Source organism: Sceloporus undulatus, chromosome 1 (assembly GCF_019175285.1).
Source record: "Sceloporus undulatus isolate JIND9_A2432 ecotype Alabama chromosome 1, SceUnd_v1.1, whole genome shotgun sequence".
In the NCBI taxonomy this organism is placed as follows: Eukaryota; Metazoa; Chordata; class Lepidosauria; order Squamata; family Phrynosomatidae; genus Sceloporus; species Sceloporus undulatus.
Genome location: NC_056522.1, coordinates 31,417,374 through 31,430,565, shown reverse-complemented (window position 1 = coordinate 31,430,565; position 13,192 = coordinate 31,417,374). Strand labels below are relative to the sequence as shown.

Genomic DNA, 13,192 nt, shown 5'->3' with positions numbered 1-13,192 from the left:
TGGCTCAGTGCTGGGGAATTCTGGGAATTGTAGTCTATTGTGGCCTCAGAGCCATCACTGACAGAGAAGTCTCAATGTCTCCCAAACACTAGCATTCCCAGGATTCCCTAGCACTGAGTTAAAGCAGTCTCAAAGTGCACCATTTCCTCAGTGTGGATACACCTGGGGAGGAATTCTGGGCACTGCAGTTCAACTACGTTTGGAGGGTTATGTGACTCCCTGTCAGATATAGCTCTGGGGCCACAATGTACTACAATTCCCAGCATTCCCCAACACTAACCCAGGACAGTTAAGTCACTCTCAAACTGGATTATTTCCTCAGTGTGGATGCAGCTTTGGTGAGGAACTCTGGGCATTTCAGTCCAGCATTGTTTTATTTCTGCAGTGTATTTTAGACCAGAGACAAGGTGACCAGGCATCCTCCTCCTTTTCCAGGATATGCCCTCTTCTGTCACATTTCAAAATGTCCTCCATTTGGATCATGGCTAAGAAGCATGGATTTATAATTACATGGGTGTTTTTAGCTTTTATTTTTGGCCATGTCCTACATATTTTTGCTTGGGTGCCCTACATTTTGGGGTGAGGGCATTGGTCACCTTGGTCAGAGAGCTTTCCAGGGGTTAACTGGCCATTCTGCTGTGGTGCTGGAACAAACCACCATTCCCAGAATTCCATAGCATTCAGCCAAGACAGTTAAAGTGGTCTCAAACCAGATTATTTCTCCAGTGTAGATGCAGCCCAAGCCTTTTGCCTCTCTTATGCCTGAGATTTCAAAGCCCAGCCTTGGCACCACAACAAACTACAAATCCCAGGATTCCATAGGATGGAGTGATGAGAGTGAAAGCAATGTGGCAGCAGCCTAAGTGTGCTTAATGCAGTTCTTAAGATGGTGCACCTCTTGCCTACAGAGTCTCACAAGACATTTTTGTTTAACAACTTGTACCCATTAACTCCATTTCATGTCTCCTTTATTTAGTGGGGAGGAATACAGACAAAACAAGTCAAAATGAAGGAAAACCAAAGTCCCTTGACCAAAGGGTTTGGTTGTGGAATAAGCCTAAGAAATATGCAAGAGGCAATGTTAAAATAAAGCCATGTTCAATGCTCAAATGTGCTGTTTGGAATGGGGAGAGGGGGGGTGGCCAGAAAGGGAAGTACATTTCCGTGATCTGTCTAGGAATAATGTCAAAATGGCCTCCATTTTGATCATGCCTAAGAAACATGCATTTATATTAACATTTCTAAAAAAGCCTCAATTTTTTTGCATGTCCTCCATTTTTATAAAATGTGTCCTGCATTTGTCCTACATTTGTCCCGGTTTGGAGGTCCTCACTTATGGCAACCCTACTCTCCAGGTATCCTCTCCACTGCCCTAGGCTACAAAAATTGAAAAGTATCACTGGACAAGCAAGGGCCACAATTACATTTACCAGACATGTATCAACTATAGTGTCCAATTTAGAACAAATCTGAGCTATTTTATCAGCAAAGTAGTGGACAGATTGCCTGTTAGCTCAAGTCTTAGGTGGACAGGTTTAAAAGATGGCCAAATATTCAAGACAAGTTTGGTCTTATGGCTCTTTATAGACAGAATTGTGGCAAAGGGGGAAAATGTTTTTTAATTGCTCACACTATGATGGCATAGGGCTTCAGCTCTACCCAGTGTTCAGTCAGATTTGCTCAAACTTTTCTGCTGGTGTTGCTCGAGTTATCACCTCATTCTTTTCATTGCTGCCACTCCTTAGACAACCAGGGGTCTGATTGAGTTCTACTCCGAATAGCATTACCTTGCTGTGTCAGACATTGACAGAGGATTTGGAAGTGGATTCTCCAGAAATTATTGCATTCAGACCCATTAGTTGCTGGATACCTGCATTGAGAGCCATTGTATTATAAAGCATAGGGGATCTGCCTAGGACTGAGGCAACCCAGATTCAGATCCCTGCCTCTCCATGGAATGCACTGGTAGAATGCACTCTTGGTCTAATCTACCTCAGAGGACTATTGTGAAGATAATACGGAGGTGGGAAATTGAGGAATATGCAAATACTAAATATTCATGGCCTTTGTGCCCTCTGGGGCTACACTTTCCTCAATGTCAGTAAAGCTGTTTTATTTTCAAAAGTACACATTGGCTTTTCCAACTGAAACATTTATTATTTGAACTGTTGCATAGAATTCTTATCCTTGCTAATGGTTAATTTCGTTACATTTAATGGAAGATACATCTTCTAATGAGACACCAGAGGAGACAAAACAGATTTAATTACCATTCTGGGTTCTTATTTGTTCTCTCCTTTCCTTCTTGTCTGCTTTCTGGGCCTTGTTAAAATTATTATTCCTTTTTTCCTTCTGAGTTAGGAGAGGACATATTTCTCTCCTCATAATAGCACTTCACTGTTAATTGGTGAGTGTGTCTGGAACTAAGTGTTCACTGAGAGGGCTTTGGTATATTTCATTTGTTGTTGTCAACTGCGGTCAAATTGACCTTGACTTATGGTGAGCCTGTGAATGAGACACTTCCAACTTCCCCTATCTTCAACTGTCTTGCTCAGGCCTTGTGGACCCTTCCTTGATTGAGTCTATCCATCTGAAACATAGGCTGTGTCTGCACTGCAGAAATAATCCAGGTTGACACCACTTTAACTGCCATGGCTCAGTGTTGTGGAATTCTGGAAATTGTAGTTAGTTGTGACACCAGAGGTTTCTGACAGAGAAGGCTAAATTCTCACAAAACTACAGTTCCCCAAATTCCATAGTGTGGATGCTTGGGAATTAAAGTGGTGCCAACCTGGATTATTTCTGCAGTGTGGATGCAGCCATTGTCTTCCTCTTTTCCTCCTGCCTTCTACCTTACTAAGCATTACTGTTTTTTTTTTCATGTTTTCCCATGATATAAATACAATGTATTGAACATGTTTTGTAGAGTTTTAACTGTGCTAGTCTTGGTATTCATTTCCTTTTTTTAATTAATGAGGATGCTGTGGTACTTCTCTCCCCCCTTCCTAAGCATCCTTTTCAAACAATATTTTAAAATGAAGTGCAGATGTAATTTTAGGCATCCTGGTTGATGGGGCTGATTCCTAGGTCTAAGAGTGTTACACAATATTTTCTGTAACCTCCTGTAGATAAATAAGAGTCCAGAGATAATAAAACACATAGTATCGTGCATTCTGGTCCTGATGACACATCGATGAAGGCTTCCATACAGTGCCTATATATCAATGTATTCTGAAGGTCTGTGTAGAGAAGACACAGTCAAGGTATTCAGGTCTGAACCAGGTGGGACAAGTAGGTATGATAATGTGGTGGAAATTCCTTTTTGAAATATAAAAACTATAGAAAGATGGAGTCACCTTTGTCAGCCAGAGAGATGGTTTTTGAAATAAAGGCTTGGAGTTTAGGAAAACTAGAGGAAAGGAATAGTGAGTGCATCTTGACCTAGATCAGGGGTAGGCAACCTTTTTGAGCCGGGGGCCGGGTTGCTGTCCCTCAGACAACTGGGGGGCCGAAGCCAAAAAATAAATAATTAAATAATTTTAAAAAAAATTAAATATATAAATTAACCAGGACAAATGTAGGACAAAATTTTCAAATGGAAGACACTTTTTTAAAAAAAAAATGGAGGACACGCGAAAAAATTTGCTGATTTTTAAAAAAATGTTAATATAAATGCATGCTTCTGAGGCTTCTATAGACAATTGCCCCCCAAAGGCCCTGGCGGCAATCGGCGGCAGGACCGGGCTGGGGCCGGTCCCAAGGCCTTGCCGGGCCGCATCCGGCCCGCAGGCCACAGGTTGCCTACCCCTGACCTAGATGGAAGCTGGCACCAGTAGAAAGACATAACATAAACTACTGAGATAAAGACATTCAGAAGCAAGGTTAGGATGAATTCCACTGAATTCCTACAGGAGGGGTAAGGAGTGATGATGCAGTTTTAATGTATGCATGTATTTCTGTTCTGATTGTAAGAATTCTATATGTTTAAATTGTAATTAGCCAATCAGGTATATTGAAGAAGCTTCTTTGTCTTGAATAATATAAAAAGAGCCATTTTGTCTTGTTCGGGGCCTCAGCTTTTTGGAACTTGAATTCCACTGAGTTCAATGTTTTCCTTTGTCGACAACTGGAAATAAACTTATGGATTTTCAATTACTAGGTCCTCTTGCTAATCCTATTGATCTGCCAATCCTAGAAATCTAAGTTTCCTGAAATTTCTGTTACAATAATATTCCCCCTGAGCTTCCCATCATTTGATATCCCCAAATATACATCTTCTGGCCAGGTTTTAATAGTTTCAGAGTTGGATGCTTAAGCTGCATTTGTTTTGTGACAAATAAGGGAAAAAAACATTTTAAGCCAAAATGTATGGTGAATAAATTAGGGTGTGAATAAGTAAAATGCTCATGCACACAAATTCTTTGCTCCTACTTGTTTGCAATGTATAAATCAACCAGGACAAGGGGAGCTTTACATGATGTCTTAACCATGAATTATGGTTGAGATATCTATCACCTTCCTGGTTACGTTATCTGCTGGACAAAACGATAAGTGAAGAGTCTGTGTGTGGTAGCAGTGTACATATCTGGTTTATTAAACTACAGTTTTAGAGTTAAAGTGTTGTACAAATGAAGCCAGTGTTTGTGGGTAACGGAGAGGAATGGTCCGATTCTACTAAAATAGGGCTGAGGATACAGTATTCTTCAATTTTGTTTGTTGGCATGTCTTTACTTAATGGGTTCTTCTTCTTGCCCTTCTTAGTTTCATGCAATGGATACATTGCATAAGCATAACTATGATCTGAGCAGTGCCATTAGTGTCCTGGTTCCACTTGGAGGCCCTGTGCTGTGTAGAGATGAAATGGAAGAATGGTCAGCTTCCGAGGCCAGTTTGTTTGAAGAAGCACTAGAGAAATATGGAAAAGATTTCAATGATATACGACAAGACTTTGTAAGTAAAAATAACTAAGTCTTTTTTAAAAACAATTCTGTCCCTTATGCAATTGCTATTGTTGTTTTAAGTTGTTGAATTGTGTATCGGTATATTTATTTATTGCAGACTCGGGGCTGTGGGTGGAAGAGGTGTAAATATCTAAGGAAGGCTCATAGTTCATGGCAATAAATGATAAGCTATTTATGTCAAACTCAACTGTATGTTATTCTCAACTAAGGTAGTGCCAGTGTAGACCTTTTCTTGGAGATGTGAGAGATCTGCTAGACAGAAAAAGGTCATACAGGGATAATATGAGCTATTAGTTTAGCTCAGTACAAGACAGCTTTATATGCTAAACTGAGAATATGTCTCCATTTCCCAATCCCGCCATAAAGATCAATTCCTGCTTGACTAACAGCAATCCTCTGGGTTAAGGATCAAGACGATCAGTGGCACCACTTGGACTCTGCATCTCTGACTTTGGTCTGTCTAGACACAGAGTTATCCTTCATGAGATCAAAAGGGTGATTTTGGTATAACTGGGAACAGAACCAGTCTAGGTGTTTTGATTATTTCATGACTGCACTTACTGCTCAAACACTTCCAGTCTGAAGTCAAGGTGCTGGTGATGTCATTTAAAGTCCTAAATGGCTTGGGATCTTGAAATTTCAAGGAGCACTTCTCCCCCTATATGTCTGACTGATTGAGGGACTTACTGTGTGTCCCACCAGTTGGAAAAATGCAATTTGAGTGGATGTGAGACAGTACCATTGCTGCTGTTGAATAATGCTCTCCCCTTGGAGACCTGGTAGCATCTATGCTGGGTTCATTCTGGTACCAAGTTAAAACATGGCTTTATGTTTCCATAAGTTACTTAGGAATTCTTTCCAATAAGTTATGTATGTGTACAATACTCAGGCACTTTGGCACTCTGGACATGTACAGTCCGCCCTTGTCTTATGCGGGGGATCCATTCCAGACCCCCCATGTAAGGCAAAAAGTGTGTATGCTTGAGCCCCATTAGATACAGTGGGGCTTGTCCTCAACGTGCAGCTATGCATGCGCGTCATGGGTGCATGCGTCATTCTCCCAGCACCTTCAGCGTAAGCTGGAAGCCGCCGGGCTCACTGTATTATGTTTTCCTGATTGAATTTTCCCATTTTTTAAAGGAAACTAGTTTGCGGACTCAGAAACTGCCACTTTGAAATTGTTACATGTAGTTAAGTAGTCAGATATAGTCAGATAAAGTTTTCTTTTTATGTGCTCTTAACACACACACCCCTTCCTGATTAGTGTAATCCACAGTTTGATATGGTTGGGTGGGTGGTGGGGAGTAAAGCAACTGAGAAAGCAGATCATATTGCATGGTTCTACCACTTTGAGAACATCAGTTAGGAGTTGATAGTCCTTATATTAATTTACTTGGGTGGTGGAACCTTGCTTTCCCAGTTGCATGGAAAACCAGAGAAATGCCTGTCATGGTCAACAGAACTAGCTCTTAATAATAATGGAACATAAATGTGCTTCTCATGTTCAACAAATTCAGTGGCTTCTGCCTTAGGTTTAGGAAAAAAGCAACATATTTTGTTGATAATGCAGCTATATTAATGGAATAGGTGTGTTCCTGTGCATTTCTTCTTTAACAAAAAATGGGTACCAGAGGCAGAAAAAAACACAGAAAGAATGGGTATAAGTTCCACACCACAAAAAAGAAGAGCAGTTCAACATGTTCCAGTGAAACATTTTATCCAAAACTAACAATCTGAAATAGGCAAGCCAGGGAAGCCTTGTGGAAGTAAATAAAAATATTTGAGCGTTCTAGAGATCATTTGAAAGCTTCCAAAACTTACCCATGGATCTCCCTTTCTCCCCTACCTTTCACCAGTCTCCACTTGTTTATGATTTCTGTTTTGGTGGCTAAATTTATAGAACTGTGCTTTTTAAAACATGGCTGGGTGGGGGTGGTAAGGCAGGCTTAACTGCTTTCCCCTTTCCTTTCTGTTTTCTGTTTGCATATGCTCAATAAAGGATTCTGGAGGCTGCTGGACAAGCACGCACACACACACACACACACACACACACAATATGAAAGCTCTTTCTTTCCTAGCCCAAGTTTTATTGTATTGTTTACTGTTGACATGCTGCTGTGAACTGAAAATATTTGTTTCTCCAGTTGTTGTTGTTGTTGTGTACCTTCAAGTAGTTTCTGACTTACGGTAACCCTTTTCAGCTCTGCTCACTGTCCTCTCAATGCTAAAAAGAAATCTTCCAGTTAGACAGAGAGCAAGGAGAACAGGCTTGACAGTTGTCAAAAGACTGTAAAAAGGAGCTTCTTTATCAGAGGCTTTGTTAACTGAGATGTGCCCACAATATGACAAATTAGCACTGACATGCAGTCCAGAATCTGTTACAGATTCAGCATAACTCATAGAAGTGGTAAAGATTCTGTTTTAGCAGCACCAGCAGTGCTACAACTGTGAGAATTTCCCAACCATGCTGGAATGAGGATTCTGGGTGCTATCATCCGAAAAGCAGTTTTTCTAAACTTTGCTTTTTACACATCTTAAAGTCCAGTGCCCTTCACAGATCTTGTGAGGAAGAAGCCATAAGATGTCAGAGTTTGACTAAACTCTTTAATAATTTCCAAACCCAGCCCAGGAAGGAAGCAGAAATGTTTAAGAACATAATAAGAAGCTGCTGGATCCGACCAAAGTTTTATGTTGTTCAAGTTTCTGTTCCCATAATGGTCTCCCACATTAAATTTGCCAGCTCTTTTTTTAGAGCTTATGTTTTCTTGATCTCTTTTACTCACAGCAAGATTTTTCATTGCAAAGCAAAAAGAGGGGTAAAGACTTCTAATTGTCTCAGATGATAAATTCAAATGATTTTTGTTTGCACCAATATTTTAAAATGAATAAAATGTACTATTTCAGAAATGAGAATTAAATGCTTTTTCTCTCTCTTTTAATAAAAATATCCCTCAGCTTCCTTGGAAATCTCTGACTAGCATCATTGAATATTATTACATGTGGAAAACCACAGACAGATACATTCAGCAGGTAATTTTTGTTCCCCTTTTTGTAAGTGAATTTGTAAAAGTCAACCACAGTCATAAACATATTGTATAAAATCATATAGTACTGTATTGAATTTGTCTTAGTAGATGTATGCCTAAAAGATAATGTAACTTTAAACATTACAAAATCTCAATAAGGAGATGCATCAAAATAGGAATTGTCATGGAGCCACATACTAGATTATTATGTGTGATGATCTCACAATGTAATGTGACAGTCACAGTAAATAACACAAAGTGCTAACTTGATTTTTTTTCTGCATAGGATGTTAATATTAATTAAAATGACATATAATTTCTTCTAAAGGACCCAGTGAAACATGAAGAAATTTAGAAATTATGAATACAGTATTAAAATACTTTTGGCTTGGGTCCAGAGTACCCATTCTGTGAACTGAAGAGGTCCTCTTTTGTTCAGGGTTTTAGTAGAGTAGAGGTTGATGCTGAGTAGGGTTGCCATAGCACACACACCCCCCCGTGACCAGCACGGTTTTGGGGGGCCCCTCCCGGTCACGGTCCGGTTTGGGCCCCCACCCGTGCCTGGTCCCCTGTTTGGGGGCCCGCTCCGGCCATTGCCACTGCCGCTAATGCGGCTGCTGCGGCACCAACCCACCTCCTCCTCCAGCTCACCTTCCTCGCCTCCAAGGCGAGGGCTTGAACACTGCCCAGCCCAGGCCTCAGTAGGGGCCAGTGGCAGGCGCGCGCGGAGGGAAGTGGGGCAGGGAAAGCGAGGCCCCATTCCCTTCCCTGGCTTCCTCCCCTGGCGACGGAGAAAGCCAGGCAGAGGTTTGGGGCTTCGCTTCAGCGAGGCCCCACTCCCTTCCCTGGCTTCTTCCGTCGCCGGCGGAGAAAGCCAGGCAGGGGAAAGAGCCTTTCCTCTTTCTCCTACTCGTTCTGCCTCCTCTCCTCCTCCTTTTCTTCCTCCCCTTCTTCCTCTTCTTCTTCCTCCTCCTCTTCCTTTCTTCTTCATCTTTTTCCTCCTCCTCTTCTTCCTCCTCTCCTCCTCCTTTTCTTCCTCCCCTTCTTCCTCTTCCTTCTTCCTCCCCTTCTTCATCTTCTTCTTCCTCCTCCTCTTCTTCTCCATCTCTTCTCCTCCTCCTCCTCCTCTTCCCCTCTTCCTTCCCTTCTTCTTCCTCTCTACTTCCTCTTCTTCCTTCTCCTCTTCTTCTTCTCCTCTTCCTCCTCCTCTTCCTCCCCTTCTTCTTCATCTTTTTCCTCCTCTTCTTCTTCCTCCTCTGCTCCTTCCTCCCCTTCTTCCTCCTTTTCCTCCCCTTCTTCTTCATCTTCCTCCTCCTCCTCTTCTTCTCCTCCTCCTCTTCTTCCCCTCTTCCTCCCCTTCTTCTTCCTCTCTACTTCCTCCTCTTCTTCCTCCTCTTTCTTCTCTTCTTCCTCCTCCTCTGCCTTTTCCACTCTTCCTCCTCTTCAATGCCCAAATGTGCTGTTTGGAATGGGGGGAGGCAGGTTGGCCAGAAAGGGAAGTCCATTTCTGCCATCTGTCTAGGAACAATGTCAAAATGTCCTCCATTTTGATCATGCCTAAGAAACATGCATTTATATTAACACTTTTAAAAAAGCATCATTTTTTTGCGTGTCCTCCATTTTTACAAAATATGTCCTACATTTGAAAATGTTGTCCTACTTTTGTCCTACATTTGTCCCAGTTTCGAGGTCCAGAATTATGGCAACCCTAATGCTGAGGGAATGAGGAGGGGGGAAGGTTTTTTCATTATTCCCTTTCTGCTTTAATTGTATTAGCCAGCATTGATTAAGAAGCTAAGTTCTAAAACAGGAACATAAGGAGCATACAAAAGTGTAGTCCTCCAGAAGTTGTTGGACTACTATCCACAACATCCATCACTATTAGCTATGCTGGCTAAAGCTAGTGGGAATTGCTGTCCAGCAACTCAAGGCATCCTGCACTTTGATCACCTTGATCTAAAACTATTGTTAAGCTAACTTCAGATGGAACAAAGGGCACTTTGTACAGATATAACAGGTACAACAAGTTCTGTTTGTCCTGTTCCAATCTCACTCATGAATGTAGGAAGGGAAGCAGAGAAATCTGAAGTTTAGTACAGTTTGTTTCCAATCCCTTAAATCAGGAGTTGGGCAGTCTACCCATGCCCCCCGTTAGTCATGCCTCCCCAACGAGTCCAAAAATCCTTTGTTATGTTTTGCAGTTGCTCTCAGAATTTTGTATCACTTCCTGTTGCTATGATGAGAGGCACTGCAGAAGAAAAGAGGCATTTGGGAGATAGTATGATATTTTCACTTGTTTCCACGTGTTTAGGAGGCAAAAATTGCTTGCTGATTTTAGAAATAATGGGGTGGGATTCAAGGGGGATTTCAACTGGAGTCCAGGGGTTACATGCTGTTCATGGGCTGCACTTTGCCCATCTCTGCCTTAAATCATCAGTGATTGTTGACTGTTAATTGCCCTTTTTGGAATACATTTTCAACCACATTTTCAGAGACACAAAAGGCAAAAACTCCACATTTCCCATTCACTATTCCTCCAAAAACAACCCCTCTGAAATCCTTAATTAATAGAATCTTAGAGATGGAAGAGACCACAAGGGCCATCTAGTCCAACCCCCTGCCATGCAAGAACTCTCAATCAAAACATTCCTTGAATAGTTTATATTAAAGATATAACTCAGGAATATTTCCATCACATGTTTTGACAAGTCACTGTTTGCCTGTAGACAGCAATTACCTTAGTTAATATCTTTCCAAGAATGAACTAGCTAAGGAGCAGATTGGTCCATATTTTTGCCTTGCAAATAGCGGGTGGCATTATGGAAAAGCATGCTAGCTCTAGAAATCTGAGACAGTGCACAACATAATTCTGCAGCGTATGTGTGCAATCACACCTTCCATCTAACTACCTAACAAATATCTAACTTGTTAGTGGATACCATTAACCTACTTGTGTCCAACAGATTGCAGGATGGGGAAACTGATCAGAAGGATAGGCTTGTGATTGTAACTCTACTTCCCCCCCTCCCCCAATGCCCGTTGTTGTACAGAGACCCTCACAGGGCAGAGCTGACAGATTAACCCTCCAGCTTCATTCATCCAAATGTCTGTGATGCAAGACAGATCAACAGGTTGTCCATAATGAGGTGCTAGTTAGCTGTTGTTTTGTCATGGCATTCAGCAGCATTGTCAATCCAGAGGAACTATTGTCAAGGTCATGTAGGCTATTTGAACTGAATGACAATTTGGGGTTCCCATCATCTCTCATCTCTTCCTCAACAGTGCCCTCTACAGTCTCACCTTCCTTTAAACACATCCTTCAGCCCCTTTCCTTAACAGTTAATAAATCCTAACACACTGCTGGCAATCCTCCCTTCTCTCAAACAGGTGGACAGGTCCTTGCCCTTAATTCCCCCCCCTTCCTGATGTGTGATCTCTTCAATTGAATTTGAGATGTTGATACTCACAATAAAAGTAAAATAAAAATAAAATAAAGACCTATCTCTTCCAGCTGGCTTATTCAGTCAATTTTAAATCATGACTTTTTAATCTGTATATGAACTCTTATGAGTGTATTTTAATGACTTTATAGTATTGTATTTTAACCATATATTTTTAACTGTGGATTTATATGTTTTTAATTGTGTTTTGTATTTTAACATGCTGTATCCCCCCTCGAGCCTTGAGGAGAGGTGGGAAAGAAATAATAATGAGGATGATGATGATGTCATATACTAGTGTCTTGGATTCTTAGAGATTTATTGGAGTGGTTATTTTTGGAAAATTTATATACAGGAGTCAAGTCTTCAGTCTTGTATATAACATTTAAACAAAGCAAGTTAAATATTCAGTTAGAGTATAAAGTGTAGTATAAACATGTGAAATAAAAACAAAGAGGTATGGTAAGAATAAAACAAGGATCATATGCATCAGTGAATGGAACGTCCTTGGCCTTCTGCCACATGAGTCCGTTCATGCCAAGATCAATATCTGAATTAGGAAAGGGAATCAATACATGGAACCATCCCAGAAAATGTTTACGCTCCATCCACTTGAGACAGTGGCATTTCAGTCCAGATATCCAAAGCAGATCTTAAATATTGCATACGTTGGTATGGTTGGGTGCTTGGAGGTATAATATTAACATTGTGTACAATATTATGTTTGTTCATCTTTTCTGTTAGAAACGTCTAAAAGCTGCTGAAGCAGAAAGCAAATTGAAACAAGTTTACATACCAACATAGTAAGTATAGCAAACATTTAATACTTAATAATAATAATATACAGACAACAAAACCTGACTTTTTATTGAAAAAACAAAGGAGAGCCATTCATAAAGCCTAGATTACTTTAAATCGCATTAGTAAAATAGAATAATATCCATGCTGAGATTTATGAGACAATTTTCCAGTTATTTCCTGATGTTGAAGTGGTAATACAATATTGTGGAACTTTTTTAGCTGCAGTTGTGTTCACAGTTGCGGAGAATTAGCTCTATGGAACATTATGATATTATGCTATAAAAATGGGAAGGTAAACTGTTCACTGTTAAGAATTGGTCACATTTTTGTGCTACCATTCATCAAATCAACCTCTTCAGTAAAGTGGAGTAGACATTTATAATTCACCCCCATGCTTTGGGAGCTTTAACATAGATCTGAATTTTAAATAAATAAATAAATGTACACATCATTTTATGATCTGTTGCTTCTCCTACAAGATAGGATTTGATTCTGTTAATTTTTTTAAGCTGCAATTTTTCTATGTACAGGACAGATTACATACTTACCTTTTACCAGGGGGTGGTTCCTTTTTAAATAAAGTGTTAAAGTACAGTACTTACATTGACTCATGGATAAGTTCGCTTAGGTTTTTTGGGTCAATTTTTGATCAAAGTTTCTAGACTTATACGTGAGTATATACAGTAATTATTCCCTCTAGTCATACTTACAGCAAAGTTAAGCATGCTGTGTGTGAGAGAGAGAGAGAATAAGGTGTCAGAAGCCTGCTAGACGTGATAGGAATGAATATTCAGAGAGGGGATGGATTACAAATTCCAGGTTTGATCATTTTATAGTTGTTCCTTGAGTCCAAGGTGGGGTGAACTTCAGGGCTTTGCAATCTCCTTAATGTCTTTTTTCCCCTAATTAAATCTTTATTGAGTTTTTTTTAACAGTAAAACACATAAAATTAGATCCACCAGGC

General features: G+C 40.4%; 1 protein-coding gene across 5 annotated transcripts in view; it reads left to right on the top strand.

Annotated features, from left to right (window-relative positions):
- The window catches only part of MTA3 (metastasis associated 1 family member 3), a 166,244-nt gene that overhangs the window by 75,246 nt on the left and 77,806 nt on the right, over positions 1-13,192 (top strand). For all 5 annotated transcript variants that reach the window (XM_042442499.1, XM_042442507.1, XM_042442531.1 and 2 more), the window contains exons 9-11: positions 4,762-4,950; positions 7,917-7,991; positions 12,172-12,230. In XM_042442499.1, the coding sequence (XP_042298433.1) occupies positions 4,762-4,950; positions 7,917-7,991; positions 12,172-12,230 (323 nt within the window). The remainder of the gene's footprint in view (positions 1-4,761; positions 4,951-7,916; positions 7,992-12,171; positions 12,231-13,192) is intronic.